The sequence below is a fragment of the Prionailurus bengalensis genome, chromosome E3 (genome assembly GCF_016509475.1).
Source record: "Prionailurus bengalensis isolate Pbe53 chromosome E3, Fcat_Pben_1.1_paternal_pri, whole genome shotgun sequence".
NCBI lineage: Eukaryota > Metazoa > Chordata > Mammalia > Carnivora > Felidae > Prionailurus > Prionailurus bengalensis.
Window position 1 is genome coordinate 6,125,186 of NC_057357.1, and position 17,110 is coordinate 6,142,295.

A 17,110-nucleotide genomic window follows, 5' to 3' on the forward strand; every position below is an offset into this window, starting at 1 on the left:
TTCTCGGTCACTCTTAAAACATTGGGAAATGAGCCATTGATCTGGTATTGACACAGCACAAGGTAAAGACGTGGTCAGCGTTTAACCTTAGCAGTTGTTTGTAAAACCATCTGATCGTCACCAGGGACTTAAGGAACAAAGAACGTGACATATAATCCCTTTCCCGTCAAAAAAGAATCTAAAACGTTATGGAGCCAGGGAGCCCAGCACACCACTCTGCTTTGTAGCAAATCTGAGGTCACACTGTGCTGTTTGCGGGTTCCCGTTGTCCTCATGCTCACATCCCTCTTTCTGTTTTCAGTGATTTAGCCCTGCGGAATTGTTTCCTTACCTCGGATCTAAATGTGAAAGTGGGAGATTATGGGATAGGACTCAGCAGGTACAAGGTAAGCCAAGGTTTAAAGATTCTCTCCTGAAGCTGATTTGATTTCATAGCCCCGAGGTGGTCATATCACAGATGCCACCCTGTTCGTCAAAGGAGGGTAAGATCTTGGCTACGGTGCCTTTCTGGAGAGCGGTTTGTTCATTTTAACGGTAGTGTTGGCTTCTGACGAGCAGTTTGTCGAGATGAGTGGCTCTGTGCTGAGGTTTTGTGACCGCTTTCCAAAGGCTTTGCGTAAAAAGACTTTTACACTGTGTAATTGATGTAATTTGATGGTGCAGAATAAATTTTAGCACGAACCAATGGGCAATGATTCATGACCACCTGTATCAAAAAATAATACCGTGCATGTCATATCAATATTTCTCCAGTAGAGTTTTGGCCCAAATTGAGTAAGCTTAGAAGTTTAGATTTTTAAACTCTGCCATAACTGTATCTCCAAAGAAGGTAAGAGGTAGTTGAGGTTTTCACTTGTTTTTGTGTAGCCCAACTGCATGAGGTAGTGTGACGTGGGGCAAAGAATGTGACTGTCCTGGCTCCACGCCAGCAGCAGTGACACGAGGGTCGTGTCTGTTCTGTCTTACGGGGTTCTTGTGAGGACCCCGGGGTCATATTTTCATAGTATTTTGTAACTGAAGTACATTATGCAAATATAAGTTGGTTATTTGTCTACACGGTACCTCTAGTGTCTTGAGCCCTTGGTGTCTACCAGGCACCATGAAGTAATTGCGGGCATTATCTCATTTAATCCTCACCATAAAGGGAGGTGGGAATTGTATGATCCCCATTTAACAGATAAAGAAAAAGGCTTATTGGCGTATTTGTTGGCTGCCCAGGGTCAGATAGCCAGCAGGTGAACGGTTGAGCCTGGACTTACAACCCAGTCTGTGTCATTCTCAAGTCTGTGCTTTTATTCAGTAACGTAGGCACTGCTGTCCTACTTGGGGCATAAGGCCCAGCATGTTTTAAAAGATGTTTTGCTCAGAGTCTGTGTTCTGTGCATCCGACGTGGCGTACCTTCCTTTTCCAGGAAGGAAGGTTCATGGCTGGGCGAGCGTTCATGGCTCAGAAAGCAGCTCATGGAGCCCAGGAGGCTTCAGAGAAAAACCTCACCCACCTCCTGCCCAGAAAATCTCTCTTGACGCCCACTTCTTTGTCTGATGTGTCTTTTGGGTTGAGTATTTGTTTTCTGAGAATGACCTGGTATTAAATCATTGACTTCGCTAAAAAAAAAAAAACCATAATAGAATTAAAAATTCCGTATGTTTTCTAATAAAACAGGAGGATTATATTGAAGCAGATGATAAAAAAATTTTCCCTCTGCGATGGACTGCTCCAGAACTAGTAACCAGCTTTCAAGACAGACTACTAACTGCGGATCAAACGAAATATAGTAATATCTGGTACGTCCTGATTTGCCATTCTGTCCGACTTTTGTGTAGCCAAGACTTACCTTCTTTCTCCTTGAGTGCTTAAGGAGAAGTAGTTGAATAAGATGTAGGAACGCAGGAGCGCCCGATGGTGTGAAAAAGACAGTTTATTGACATCCTAGCAATTATCACAACTGTGATATCATTAACTTTTCTCTTACCCGTTCAACAGTAATAAGGTCCATACATGTAGGAACCGGGTCTGTTTTCTGTGTCGACTGTAGGGCCTACAGTATAATGAACGTTTTATTTTTTTTTTATCTTTTTTTAAAAATTTTATTTATTTATTTTTTTTATTTCTGGGACAGAGAGAGACAGAGCATGAACGGGGGAGGGGCAGAGAGAGAGGGAGACACAGAATCGGAAACAGGCTCCAGGCTCCGAGCCATCAGCCCAGAGCCTGACGCGGGGCTCGAACTCACGGACCGTGAGATCGTGACCTGGCTGAAGTCAGACGCTTAACCGACTGCGCCACCCAGGCGCCCCATAATAGACGTTTTAAATATTGACTGCAGTGAACGAAAAAAACAGAAGTTTGGACCATTATGTAATACTGTGATTTGTAGGAGATCCGTTTAATGGAAGTTGAAAAAGAAATGCATTTACGTCCTTGACTAACAGTTTCTGTTACAGCTTTCTTAATTTGTGTACACATTTTTTTGTACTGTTATCCTGCCTTTTCTATTTTCTTTTCCTCTTCCTGCCTTCATCTGGATTGATTTTTTTTTAACTTCTTTTTCCTGTTAGTTTGGGAGCTGTATACTCTAGTCCTGTACTTTTATTAAAAGTTACCCTAGAAGTTATAACGTGTATTCCACTTATTGTAGTCTAATATATCAGTTTGTGTCTTGGCCCTCTCTCTCTCTCTGAACATTGCAAGGCCCTCAGGATACTTTAAACAGACTTTAACTTGGTTTGATTGTACACCTCCCCCCCCCCCACGCGTGTATGCACACGCATGCACACAATACGTAATTGCTGGGGTTTTTTTTTTTTTCTTTTACCCTCACAAGACATTGTTCTTCTTATTATTTTTTTGTTTTTTTGGTTTTTGGATTTTGGGGTTTTTTTGTTTTGTTTTGTTTTTTAGCGGTTTTTTGTTTAGGTTGATCCACGTAATCAAATCCCTTTGCTCTAAGTTCTCTTTTCTTTTCTTTTTTGCTTTTAAATCTCAGACATTCCATCTGGGATCGTTCGCCCTTTGTCTGAAGTACGTCCTTCAGAATTTCCCGTAGTGAGGGCCTCCTTGCTGGTAACAGACCCTCGGGTTTTTGTGCGTCTGAACATACCTTTATTTTGTCCTCGTTTTTGAAATATATTTTTACTGGATGACAGTTACTTTCTCTCAGCATATTGAAGAGATCATTCTACTGTCTTCTGGCTTCCATTGTTGCTATTGAGAAGTCAGCTGTAAGTCTCCCTAAGCCCTTTGAAGGTAATGTGACTTCTGCTGTCTGGCTGCTGTTAAACTCTTCTGTCTTCTGTTTTTGTAGTTTCACTCTGATGGGTATGGGTGTGGATTTCTTATGTTTTTCTGCTTGGGATTTATTTGGCTTTTTCAAATCTGTAGTTTGATGGTGTTCTCAGCCCTTACCCTTCAAGTACTGCCTCTGCTCCATTTCTGTCCTTTGGGAAGTCTAATTAGACGTGTGTTTTTTGCCTTCCTGCTCGGCCTTCTGTCTCTTAATCTCTTCCTTTTTACACTCTGTCTCTCTGACTCTCTGTGCCACACTCTAGGTAATTTTCGAGACCTGTGTTCCAGCCACTAATTCTGTCTCTCTTTAAAACTCTCTCTTCAAGTGTGTCTGTTCTTCTGTTAAATCTGTCTACTAAGTTCTATGGTTCAGCTGTTGACTTTTCAGTTGGAGGAAGTCGACTGGATTTTTTAAAACCTGTCCCAGTGTTCTTAACAATTGGGTTGTGATCTGTGTCAGGTGATTCCAGTATCTGAAGTCTTTGTGGATTTGATCTTGCTGGTTCTTGATGCTGCCTCGTTTCCTTGGGGTGAGGATCTCGGAAACCGAGAATTGAGGAGCATTCCTCCCGAGAGGATCTACACTTACTTACGTGTGTCGGATACCAGGATTGTCCTGGCGTGTAAGGGGACTGTGCTTTACATATTCAGCTTGAGGGTTTTTTTGACCACTCAGGTGATGTGAATTTGGGCTGCAGATCCAATCAAGGGGCAGCTCTGTGGTTACAGCTTGTTAGGGGCCAACCCTCCCTTACACACACACACACACTCACACAGTCTCTCTCTCTCTCTCTCTCTCTCTCTCTCTCTCACACACACACACACACACACACACAGTCTCTCTCTCTCTCTCTCTCTCACACACACACACACACACACACACACGCAAACACTTACTCAGAGCCCCTCAGTGCCAAGTCAGCTTGCCTTTCAGGCTCCTGGAGGGGGTGGGGGCAGGCTTATTTTTATGGTGAGGAGGTCTCTCTGTGATTCCCCTTACTTTGGACAGGCCCAGGGCTTTGGCCTGTTCACCACCCCCACCATCCCCATTGAGCTTTGTAAACCAAGACCACAAAAGCCCAAGTTCTGTGATTCAGCAAATGCACCAGCTCAAAGGTGGTTCCATTGTTTTTGAAATGTTTGTTTATTTTTGAGAGAGAGAGAGACAGAGACAGAGCACGAGCAAGGGAGGAACAGAGAGAGAGGGAGACACAGAATCCGAAGCAGGCTCCAGGCTCCGAGCTATCAGCACCGAGTCCAATGCAGGGCTCAAACTCACGAACCGTGAGATCGTGGCCTGAGCCGAAGTCAGACACTTAACAGACTGAGCCACCCAAGTGCCCCTCTATCTTTTTTTCAAGTTTATTTATTTATTTTGGTGGGGGGAGGGACAGCGAGAGAGGGAGAGAATACCAAGTGCTGACAGCTTGGAGCCTGGCGTGTGGGGCTCAATCCCACAAACGATGAGATCATGACCTGAGCCAGAATCAAGGGTCAGGCACTCAACTGACTGATCCACCCAGCGGCCCCTCAGAGGTGGTTTTAGTATTCTCCTTAGCTCTTCAAGTTCTAGGGTTTTTCCTGGTAATTCCATGCTATCTTATCTCATCTGTGATGCCTTTAAAAAGATAATTTTAATGTTTTGTCCAAATTTTTACTATTCCTAGCAGGGTGTTTAACGTGAGAGCTTAGCCTGTGCTCCTGGACACAGAGCCCATCCCTGGTTTCTGACACCGTGACAAGTCTAGCGGTAGGGCGGGCAGCATTGCCGACGTCAGCCTGCGGCAGGGGCCGTGCTGCCCTGTGCCAGGGGGGACGGGAGGGACCTCTCTCAGAGAGTTTTGCTGGAAGAGTGGGTAAGACCCCCCAGGATATTTTTCTGCCCAGAAGGAGGAGGCCAGTGGTACTCGAGGAGGCAAGGGCCAGTTCAAGGTAAAGAATTCCGCAGCTAGGGGTGAGGGGCCGTGACTGACGGCGGCTGTCCTGCAGGAGACTGCACAGCGTAGCACAGAGAGCCCCGGGGCAGGGACGGACCTTGATGAGGGGACACGGCTCTTCTCTGTGGCCTGTGTGAGGAGATGAGAAAGGGAGACCGGAGACGTTAGAGGTGTGGGATGGGGAGTCGAGAAAGCCCACTCGTCAAGCTTCCTGAACAACAGGGTGAGCCGGGGGCCGGCGAGGGCTTTGGTTTGGGAACGGGCCTTCTCGGGAGAGGGAGTTTTAGAGCAGGCATTTGGAGAGTTGCGACGGGTAGGGTCATGTGCCCAAGCTCACACCGGCTGTAGCGCGAATTTCTTATTTTCCTCACTTAAATTGTAGGCTCCCTAAAGTCATCGATAGCATCTTAAACTTGTTTTGTATCCAGAACGACCCTCTGCCTCTGGCAGGTCTGTGCCGGCGAGAAGGTGTGTTCTCCTTCTTGAGTTGAGTTGGGAGATTTGGGTCTATTTTGTTTCCTCTGACAGAAGTGATCTCTCAACTTAGATTCTGAATGTGCTTTCTTTCACTGATTTGTGAAGTTAACGTAAATTAACTCATAAGTTACGTTGTACTGTACAGTATCAGATAATAAACGTATTTATTTAATGCGGTTTATTATTCAAACAAACAGCTGGAGGCCTCGATCCCAGGTCACGTAAACCATCCACACCCAAACCTGGCTGGATGTCAGAATCACTAGGGAACTTTTTTTTTTTTTTTAAGTTTATTTTTTTATTTTGAGAGAAAGAGAAATCGTGAGTGGGGGAAAGGACAGAGAGAGGGAGAGAGAGAGAAAGAGAGGATCCCAAGCAGGCTCTGCACTGTCAGCGCCGAGCCCGATGTGGGGCTCGAACTGACGAACCACGAGATCGTGACCTGAGCCGAAGTCAGACACTTAACTGCTTAACCGACCGAGCCACCCAGGCGCCCCTTTAAATGCAGTTTCCTAGGCCACACCTACATTATCACGTGAGAGTCCTTGGGGTGGGGGGTTCCCAGATGACACAGATAGTCAGCCAGGCTTGGGAGCCATTGCAGTGGCCAGGAGATGCTGTAAGACCCAGGTGGAGACGCAGAGACTGCTTAGAGGTGGAGAGTAAGTGTCCCTCTGGCTGAGCCGCAGAGGCTGTGTCCGTGGCGACAGAGGACTTGGTGTGAGGGAGGGGGATGGGTCCCAGGAGGGGGCATTCCCTTCTGCCTGTGGTAACAGCCGTGGGCCTGGAGGCTCCGGCAGGTGGCCTCTTCTGGCCCACGGGTAGCTGGCGGGATGATGGGAAGAAGCCCCTCCGAAACAGCAGCCAAACCCAACTGTTTACGACTGTCGCGAGCGGGATTTCTTTGTCTGCCTCAGGATGTTCCTCTTGTATCTCACCGTTTTACTGAACTCTTACATCGTTCTAAAGATGTGCCAGAAAATTTCTTGAGTTTCAAAGTGGACAGTTACACTAGCTCTTATCTGTACTTATGCCCGTTCCTTGTTTAAGTTTTCCTTTCTGCGTTGGCCAAAGCTTCTAGAGTACTCTGTAGCAAATGTGAGGAGGCATACTTGACCTCATTGTATTGAAGGTGCCTTTTTTAAAAAATCACGTTAAAGAGCGATCTTTAATAACCTTTTCAGTACACACTTTATTCTTAAAGTCACTAATAAAAATGTGGGTGTTAAAAATTCGACATCTAAAGGGAGGAGGAAATGACTGTTTCCTTTTTTCCACAGGTCCCTAGGTGTGACACTTTGGGAGCTCTTTGATAATGCTGCTCAGCCTTATTCCAACCTCTCCAACTTAGATGTTCTCAATCAGGTCATTCGAGAGAGAGACACAAAACTCCCTAAGCCCCAGCTGGAGCAGCCTTATTCTGACAGATGGTGGGTAACTCTACTTTTTTGTTGTTTTCAGAAGATAAGGAAATCCTCTGTCTGTGGGTGTTAGTAGTATACTCCCCATTTTGATTGATTGATTGATTGATTGATTGATTATCTTAGAGGGGATGGGGAGCACCAGTGGAGGAAGGGGCACAGGTGAGGGGAGGGACAGAGAATATGAATCTTAAGCAGGCTCTCATCGAGGAGCCTGACACAGGGCCAGATCCCACGACCTTGGGATCGTGACCTGAGCCAAAAGAAAGAGTCGGACTCTCAACCTACCGACCCACCCAGGCGCCCCAGTATATTTATTCCCTGTTTTTAAACGATAAATGTTGTGAAAAGCCAAGATTTGTGTATCATTCACAACTGATTTTAATTTTTTTTTTTTTTAATGATTTATTTATTTTTGAGAGAGACAGAGACAGAATGTGAGTGGGTTAGGGGCAGAGAGAGAGAGGGAGGCACGGAATCCGAAGCAGGCTCCAGGCTCCGAGCTGTCAGCACAGAGCCCGACGTGGGGCTTGAACTCACAAGCTGTGAGATCATGACCTGAGCCAAAGTCGGACGCTCAACCGACTGAGCCACCCAGGCGCCCCACAACTGATTTTAGAATTAACATATATTTTAAAAATGTAATGTTAGTTTTGGAAAAAGTGTACAACAGGTAGGAGTTTATGTATTCTGTGCAATAAGAAAAAATGTGAAGTCTGAACCAATTAGAAAAGTCAACATTAGGGAGTTTCCTATTGTGGAATTGTTTTAAAATGAAGCTATTTGCGGGTGCCTGGGTGGCTCAGTCAGTTGGTTGAGCGTCCAACTTCAGCTCAGGTCATGATCTCACACGTGAGTTTGAGCCCCACCTCAGGCTCTGTGCTGCCAGCTCAGAGCCTGGAGCCTGCTTTGGATTCTGTGTCTCCCTCTCTCTCTGCCTCTCCCCCGTTCATGCTCTGTCTCTGTCTCAAAATAAATAAACTTAAAAAAAAAAATGAGGCTATTTTTGTAAGTGATCCCTAATATGTGAGAAAAGAGCATAGGAAGGGTAATATTTAAATTGGCGGCAGAAGCTAATTTGCATAGTGCATATTGACATTTGCAAAACAAATTTACTTCTTACGAGTCTTCAGACCAGTTCTTACTCCGTTTCCATTCAGGATCACGTTCACCTCTTTCTAAGCCTCTGTCTACACCACTGCCTGCCCAGTAGGCACTGCCCGTGAAGCGAGGCAACCCCATGCACTGAAGCAGTGCTCAGCTCCCACAGCGCTCGAACTGTCTCACCTGGAATAACTTGACACATACTGCCTACAGTTAACACTTTGAAGTTGCCTTTGTCTTCCCTTTTGTTCATGGCTATGTTGTAGGAGGTTGGCTCTATTCAGCCAACCCTTCGAAGACCCAGCTCCCCCTTGCTCTCTTCTTTGGACTTCATTTTCTACTGTTTCCCTCCGCTTTCAGCCCCTTTTATGATCTAAGGAGACCACGTGCTACGTAAGATCGTAGTGTTACTTTTCAGTGGGGGGAGGAATTAGAGATTAGTCACTACCGCATTTGTCTCTGAGAATTCTTGCAAAATAAAACGAGTCAATCTAAAAAACGTAAGACAAGTGCATTCTTTACCACGTAGACCACCTGTGGCGATTTTTTAAAGAGGAGATCATGTTAAAACTGTTTCTAAATTCAGGGGATAAGTCACTGGGTAGACACCAGAAGGAAAATGACAAACACTGATACTGGGACATGTCCCGGGAACACACAAAATTAGTAGGCCCAACGTTTATGTTTCTTCATTTCCTCTTGCGCCACAGTGTATTTCACCGTGAACCGAGATCCTTCATGTGGCTGACAGTGATTATAGCATAGAAACTTTTGAGGTGCGAGTTGGCTTGGGAGTCCTCGTGAAGTCCTTTCTTGTTTTAAAGCAGTTTTACCATCATTCCATTAATCACCTCTGAATCGTTGCCCAGGTATGAAGTTTTGCAGTTCTGCTGGCTGTCCCCGGACAAGAGACCAGCGGCCGAGGACGTGCACAGGTTGCTCACTTACCTGCGGATGCAAAGCCAAAGGGACTCAGAAGTCGACTTTGAGCAGCAGTGGAATGCTCTTAAACCGAATACAAACAGCAGAGACACTTCAAGTAATGCCGCATTCCCAATCCTCGACCACTTCGCCAGGGACCGGCTGGGTCGTGAGGTGGAGGAAGTCCTCACCGTGACCGAGACCAGCCAGGGCCTGAGCTTTGAGTATGTCTGGGAGGCAGCCAAGCACGACCACTTTGACGAGCGCGGTCGGGGCCCCCCGGACGAAGCCTTGTCCTACACGAGCATCTTCTTTCCAGTTGAAGTTTTTGAGAGTTCACTTTCAGACCCCGGGCCAGGGAAACAAGATGACAGTGGCCAGGATGTGCCCCGTGGGGCCCCCGGAGTGGTCCCTGTGTTTGATGCCCACAACCTTTCTGTTGGAAGCGACTATTACATCCAGTTGGAAGAAAAAGGCGGCAGCAACTTGGAGCTTGATTACCCACCCGCACTGCTCACAACTGAAATGGATAACCCGGAAAGGATACACGAGGAGGCGCCCCAACTCCTGACACTCCGGAACCTTGAATTAGAGGAGTCCAGTACAGATGAGGATTTCTTCCAAAGCGGTGCAGACCCCAAAGATTCCAGTGTACCCGAGGATGTACAGGTCCCCAGGGGCCCTGAGAGCCCTTTCAACAGTATATTTAGTGATCTTGACAAATCAGAGGATCTGCCCAGTCACCAAAAGATATTTGACTTGATGGAACTAAATGGAGTTCAAACCGACTTGAAGCCGACCGCTTTCGGTTCAAGTCCGGACGACTCCAGAGAGTCCGTTGTAACGTGCCACTTTGAGAAAGATAAGCCCCGTAAGCTTTTTGACGGCGAGCCTCTTTGCTTATCAGAAACCCTCATGCACCAAGATAATTTTGATCCACTGAACGTTCAAGAGCTGTCAGCAAACTTTTTGTTTCTTCAAGAGAAAAACCTACTAAAAGACTCACTGTCTGACAAAGAACATCTAAATGATCTTCAAACAGAACTTAAAAACGCTGGCTTCACCGAAACGATATTAGAAACTCCACATAGGAACTCTTTAGGTACTGAAGTGAAGTTTGCCGAGAACAAACCAGGCTTTCCTTTGCTGCAGGAAAGCCTCAGCGCCAAGGGTCAGGATGCAGGTGTCGTGTTCAAGGACAGCACTTTGAACACCTCGTTACAGTCTTCCCCAGAAGCGCGGGTACCTCCTACCTCGCTGGAGACAGAAGGAACATCTCCCCGCTTACCTCCAGAGACGTCCCCGAAGCAGGGAGAACCCACATGCTCGGATGTCCGTAGCCACGAAGACGGTCTCTGCCAAGAAACGAATCCGGACCCTGTGACCATCACGGTAGAAACTCCCGCAGCGGCTGCCAGAGCACCCGGTGTTGGTGACCGGTCCCAGGACCTGACCCGCCAAAGCGAAGAGGCCTTGACACTGACCAAGAGTGACCCGGTTCTTACTGATGACATTTTTGCCAATGAGGTGAGTATAGGAAGCAGTGTTCCAGAATTGAGACAGAACTTCCCAAATCAGCCGCTCTCAGAAGACCGACACGCTGACCGTGTGCTGGAGAAAAGTTCGGAAGGTGCGGACGCTCTGAGTGAGCTGCATTGTAAAGCAGCTGCCAAGGAGGGCGGCCTGGTGTCCGCCCTGTCCTCAGACTCGACCAGTCAAGACAGCCTCCTAGAAGACAGCTTGTCAACACCCATTCCGACTTCGGAACAGTCCGTGGAGACCCCGGACTCTCTGGATTCGGTGGATGTCCGTGACGTTTTATTGGGATCCTTAGGCTCTCACACTCCTCAGAAACTCGTGCCACCCGATAAGCCTGCAGACAGTGGCTACGAGACAGAGAACCTGGAGTCCCCTGAATGGACCCTGCACCCCGCCCCCGACGGCGCCTCGGCCGCGGAGGCGGCCACGGCGGGCGACGGCAGCCGTGGCACCCTGCCCCCCAACCCGGTCATCGTCATCTCAGACGCAGCCGACGGCCACAGGGGTACGGAAGTGGCCTCGCAGACTTTCGCGCCTGGCTCTCAGAGCTCGTACCGAGACTCCGCCTACTTCTCAGATAATGACTCTGAGCCTGACAAGAAGTCCGAGGGCATCCCAGGACCCTCGGCCTCGGCCTTGGTGGCGGTAACGGACCAGCCGCTGCCTGAGCCGGTCGTGCCGGAGCAGAGTCCTGGCGCCCAGGACAGTTGCCTGGAAACCAGCCACGGCCAGCCAGACCGAAGCTGTCTCCCCGCTTCGCACAGTTCCGGTCACCCGGCGTCCAGAGACACTTCGGAACCGGCACCACCTGACGTTTCCAAACAGACGCCGCCTCCCGAAGACGAGGCCGGCAGTCCCTTGAGTTTGGGGAACTCCGAGCTGAGCAGCAGTGATGACTTCGAGGCACCAGAGGAGCGCCCCTGCACGCTCGCTTCCACCGGAACCAACACCAACGAGCTCCTTGCCTTTGCGAGTTCCACCCTGTGCCCCGGCAGCGCGGCAGACGTGACGGCGGAGAAGTCGTCGTGCGGCCACTCCGAGGGCCCCAAGCTGAAGGAGCCGGACGTCGAAGGGAAGTACCTGGGGAAACTTGGAGTGTCGGGCATGCTGGACCTCTCCGAGGACGGCATGGATGCCGACGAGGAGGACGAAAACAGCGACGACTCGGACGAAGACCTGCGGGCGTTTCACCTGCACAGCCTGAGCTCCGAGTCGGAGGACGAGACCGAGCACCCGGTGCCCGTGATCCTCAGCAACGAGGACGGGAGGCATCTGCGCAGCCTGTTGAAACCTGCGGCCTCTGTCGCCATCGACCAGCTGCCGGACGACTGGAAGAAAGAAAAGAAGGCGGTGACGTTTTTTGATGATGTCACGGTCTATCTGTTTGACCAGGTATCTGTTAACCTCCGCACGTTGTCGTCTCGGGGAATTCCAGAACGTGTTAGGAAATCGAGTGCGCTTTGTTTTCCTGATGGCCGCTTTGAGGCCGCAGAGTGTGTTAGGATTCCCCAAAGATGGGAATTGGGGGTTGGTTACGGTTCCCAAGAATATGCAGAGGTGTAGGTGGGACAGGGAAGTCCTGTCGAGTTAAGGGAAGGAGACCCGGATGCCCTTTCTGGGTCTGCCGGCAGAGGCCTGCTGAAGTCGGCTGCGCTTTACACACCGCATTTCCGTAACCCAGAAGTTGGCAGTGGTGGTCAGCATGCAGGTGCAAGCCGGAACAGTCTGTGGCTCACAGGTAGCCCCGGAGTTGCCGGCCACCGGCAGTCCCTGTGGATCGGGACCAGGGAGCGGCAGCGGCAGCGGCAGAATCCGTGGCCCTCCAGGCCTCCTGTGCCTGCTGGGCCCTGTTCCACGAGCTCAGACTTTAGCCACTTTAAAAATGAAGGGTTGAAGGTTTTCTTATATCTGTCACTGATTTCTAGTCTGATTCTGTTATGGTCAGAGAGCGTGTCTGATATGGTTTCAGTTCCTTTAAACTTAAAAAGGTTTGTTTCGGAGCCAGGCTACGGTCTGTCTTGGTGAACGTTCCACGTGTACTTGAAAGAACGTGCCTGAATGTCCGTTGGATCTGGATGGTGGGCGGTGTTCAGTTCTTCTGCACTGGTGCTGAGGTGCTGATTTTTCTGCGTGCTGGTAGTTCCGTCCGTGGCCGGATAGAAGAGAGAGAGGTGTTGAAGTCTCCGACTTGCAATTCTGGATTTGTCTCTCTCGGTTTGTTAGTCTGTGCTTCCTCTGTTTTGCGGCTCTGTTGTTAGCCGCATGCACGTTTAAGACCATTAGATCTTGTTGAGATGACCTTTTACCGTGACAGAACGTCCTTCTTTATTCCCTCGTCTGATATTCATGTAACCGCTCCAGCTTTCTTTTGATCGGCATTTGCATGAGATCTCTTTCTTCAACCTTCTTTCAGTCTACGTGTATCATTTTGTTTGACGTTAGTTTCTTGTGAGTAGCAAATCAGTTTTTAAATCTCTTCTGAAAAATCCTGTCTTCTAATTGATGGTTTTAGGCCACTTACATTTAATAAAATTAGTCTTGTTTGGATTTTGGCATACCATTTTCTTCGTTTCTGTTTGTTTTTACTTGGTTGTTCTTCCCATCTTTGTGGTAATTTAGGCCTTTTTTTTTTAAATTTTTTTTTTTTAACGTTTATTTATTTTCGAGACAGAGAGAGACAAGAGCATGAACGGGGGAGGGTCAGAGAGAGGGAGACACAGAATCTGAAACAGGCTCCAGGCTCTGAGCTGTCAACACAGATAGGCCTTTTTTAATATTACCTTTTAATTTATCATTGCATTTTTTTTACTACGTATCTTAGGTTTTGTCATGGTTTGGGGGATTAAAATATACATACTTGTCACGATCTACTTAGAATCAGTACTGTACCACTTCCAGTGGAAAGAAAACCTACTACTGCTGTCTGGTATATTATTCCACGCGCTTACTCTGAAAGCCCCGTCCGACGGTGCTCTGCATGATCAGTGTTTCCAGCAATCAAACATGTTTTAAGAAACTCAGGAGGGGCGCCTGGGTGGCTTGGTCGGTTAAGCGTCCGACTTCGGCTCAGGTCACGATCTCACGGTCCGTGAGTTCGAGCCCCGCGTCGGGCTCTGTGCTGACAGCTCAGAGCTTGGAGCCTGCTTCGGATTCTGTGTCTCCCTCTCTCTCTCTGCCCCTCCCCTGTTCATGCTCTGTCTCTCTCTGTCTCAAAAATAAATAAATGTTTAAAAAAAAAAAAAAAACTCAGGAGGTGACAAATTGGGTTCTGTTTATCCACGCGGGCTCTACTGTTTCTCTCTTTTCATTTTTGATGTTCCAGGATCCTTCTGGTATCATTTCCCTTCCGTTTGAAGACGTTTGGCTTTTTTTTTTTTTTTTTAAATCAAATCTACTGACAACAAATTACCTTAGTTTCCCTCACTCCTTAAAGATATTTTCTCTGAATCCACAGTTCAGAGTTGACAACTCTCTTCTCTCAGTATCATTATGTCTGTTTGCTGTCAGGACTTTTTTCTTTGCAAAATTTATTTTTCCTCTTAGCAATTTGATCGTGAGTGTGGATTTCTTTGCGTTTACCCCATTTCAAATTTGCTGAGCATCTTGAATCTGTAGTTTTATGTCTTTCACCAAATTCAAGAAGTTTTCAGCCATTATGTCCCCAAATGCTTTCTTTCGCCGCACTCTGGGTCCCCTCCTCTGGTGCTCCGGGATCAGACTTGTGTGTGTCTGTGGCCCGTTGGCTTTTTCTCCCGTGTCTGTTTTCATCATTGTTCAGACTGAATCATTTCTGTTGATCTCCTTCAAATTCAGTCATTCTTTGTCATCTTGTTACTGAGTCCGTCCAGTGGATTTTTTTAAGTTCTAGCTACTGTATTTTTCTGTTTTGAAATTTGCACTTTGTTATTTTTATCATCTGTTCTTTTGCCAAGACTATTCTGGGTTGGCATTCATTTCAAGAACGTTTGCTCTTGCTCGTAGGAACATTTTCACAATAGTCTTTAAGGTAATCCCAGCATCTGTGTCATCGTGGCATTGGCAGCCGTGAACTGAGGTTTTCCTGATTCTTTGTATGCAGAGTGATTTTTTGACTGATTCTTTAGTGTGTTTATGATTCTGTCCTTGTTTAGATTCTAAGGAGAATGCTGATATTTTTGTCCTAGAAGGCATTGACCCACTGGGGTTCAGGTCTCAAGTTCCAGCCACCCTTCTGTGGGCTGGGGGGTCCCCGTTTAAAGCTTTTGCTATACTGTTCAAACCTGTCCTGTGCACGTTCCCCCCACTGGCCAGGGTGGGTCTTGGCCAGTGGTCTGGCCTGCGGTTCAGTTTTCAAAGCTTTGGTGCTGTTGACATTCAGGTCTACCACACGCGGCTCGGAGGTAAGGCAGGTTCTCACAGACTTGATAGGGTTGCTTTTCTGAGCTCCTCCCTGTCCGTGGTGTCCCTGGTACTTTCCGATGTCTTGAACCCCACTTTTCGGTTGCTGCAGCTGAACATCTGGGGCTTTCGTTAGTGCACGACACTGCACACTGGATGCGGCCGTGTGGACAGAGGGGAAGACGAGCAGCAGGGCTTCTGTCTCAGGATCCCAGCTCCCCCAGGGGGAGAGTGAGTCCCCCCCCCTCAGAATTCTAGGTGCCTGCCACCCCAGGATTGCTTGGGGCTGGGGAGCAAGAGATGGAGGGGGGCCATCTGGAAGCCCCCTGCCCAGCGTCAGAAGACCTCCCTCCTGCTTCAGAACCAGAACCAAGGGGCTTCTGGAGCTCTCTGTGTCCACTCCGGTACGCGCCGTTGAGGAGTTCTTCCCCGGCCTGCCTGCCACTGCTTGCTTTCCGGAGGCCTCCGGCAGCCGCTTCACGCTTGCCCCCCGGGTCCCGGAGCTGCTTCGGTGGGTGAACCGGGGCTGTGTTCCGTCACACCTTCCCCGGGCCCGAGCCCACCCTGTTTGAGGAGGAGCATTTCGCGGCCGATCAGTGAGGCTCCCGCGAGCCGGCCTCTGCTGACGGGAATTTCTCTTTGGCTTTCAGGAGACCCCGACCAAAGAGCTGGGGCACTGCGGAGGAGATGCCCACGGCCCCGAGTTGAGCGGCCGCGGCCCGGCACCGCCTTCGGGTTCTCCCTACCTGAGCAGGTGCATAAATTCCGAAAGCTCGACCGATGAAGAAGGTATTTCCCTTCGTTCGTGGGTTTAAAAAGAAACTAAAAGGTAGTGGGCTGTGAGTGAGGGAGGCTTTTGTGGAGGGTGACGTCACGTACTGCTGTAAAGGACATTGTCAGGACCCCGGGGAGCAGCTCTGCCCCCTGTCGGGCCGAGTCGGTGTTGCTTGGTCTACAGGCACACTTGTGTGCCTGCCCTCGGCCCTCTGCTCTTTCTAACAGAATCAGAGAAGGAAAACTGGGGTGTATTTTTTTCCCTTTTAGGTGGAGGCTTTGAATGGGATGATGACTTCTCCCCGGACCCTTTTATGGCGAAGACAACAAGTAACCTTCTCAGTTCCAAGCCTTCCCTTCAGACGTCCAAGTACTTCTCGCCGCCTCCGCCGCCCCGGAGCGCAGAGCAGAGCTGGCCTCACACGCCGCCATATTCCCGGTTCTCCATCTCGCCTGCCAACATCGCCAGCTTTTCTCTCACTCACCTTACTGACTCGGACATGGAGCAAGGAGGTGAGAGGAGGGCTGTGTGTCCAGCAGGGCTGGGCGGGCGTCGGCCTGCGAGACCTTCCCCGCGGGACTTGAATGCTTGCTAATTTGGGGCTTTCCTGGTGTTTGCAGAGTAGATTAAAAAAAAAAAAAATCCCTCAGAAAGCTCTCACAGTTCGAGAGCACGCTCTCGGGGCCACAGCCCCCACCCGCAGGCCTCTGTCACTCCGCAAGCTGAGTGCCACTGGAGGTGTCCCCTCCTCCTGCCCCAGGGTGACGGCCTGGCTGCAGGTCCCCAAACTTGCCCAGGGTGTCTGCCACCTTCTTTTCTTCTCTTTTCCCCTTTTGGCCACAACCCCACCTTCCCTCCTCCTTCCCCAGAGGGAAGCCATTCTTCAGAAAGCTTACTCTGTTCAGAACACTTGGCCCAAGATTTTGGGATTGAGCCCAGATGTGCTCTGGTTCTCCCCCGGGAGTATTGACTTTACCATTAAGCCTCGGTCTTGTGTGATAGCAGGGGCCTGGGTGGGAGGTCACGGGCAGGGCCCATTTGCAGTGGTGTTATCTGGACATACGGATCCTTTTTTCCCCATAACTAGATTGGGAGATGAATGTCAACAGGTGCCTTTTTTTCTATTTGAAGTTCGAAGTTCGGATAACAGCCACGAACCATGAAGAGCTTGTGTTCGTGTTTGGGCTCTGTTTAATTGTGCCGGTTAGATCACGCCCATTCCCTAGCGATCTGTCAGAGATCAGAGCGGTTTTCTCCCGCCCTGAGCGTCGAC

The 17,110-nt window shown here is 48.9% G+C and overlaps 1 protein-coding gene across 2 annotated transcripts in view; it reads left to right on the top strand.

Annotated features, from left to right (window-relative positions):
- Nucleotides 1-17,110, top strand: part of LMTK2 (lemur tyrosine kinase 2) — an 80,910-nt gene that overhangs the window by 59,756 nt on the left and 4,044 nt on the right. For both annotated transcript variants that reach the window (XM_043559664.1, XM_043559665.1), the window contains exons 8-13: nucleotides 302-386; nucleotides 1,664-1,785; nucleotides 6,981-7,130; nucleotides 9,095-12,077; nucleotides 15,713-15,851; nucleotides 16,107-16,349. In XM_043559664.1, coding sequence (XP_043415599.1) covers nucleotides 302-386; nucleotides 1,664-1,785; nucleotides 6,981-7,130; nucleotides 9,095-12,077; nucleotides 15,713-15,851; nucleotides 16,107-16,349 — 3,722 coding nt within the window. The remainder of the gene's footprint in view (nucleotides 1-301; nucleotides 387-1,663; nucleotides 1,786-6,980; nucleotides 7,131-9,094; nucleotides 12,078-15,712; nucleotides 15,852-16,106; nucleotides 16,350-17,110) is intronic.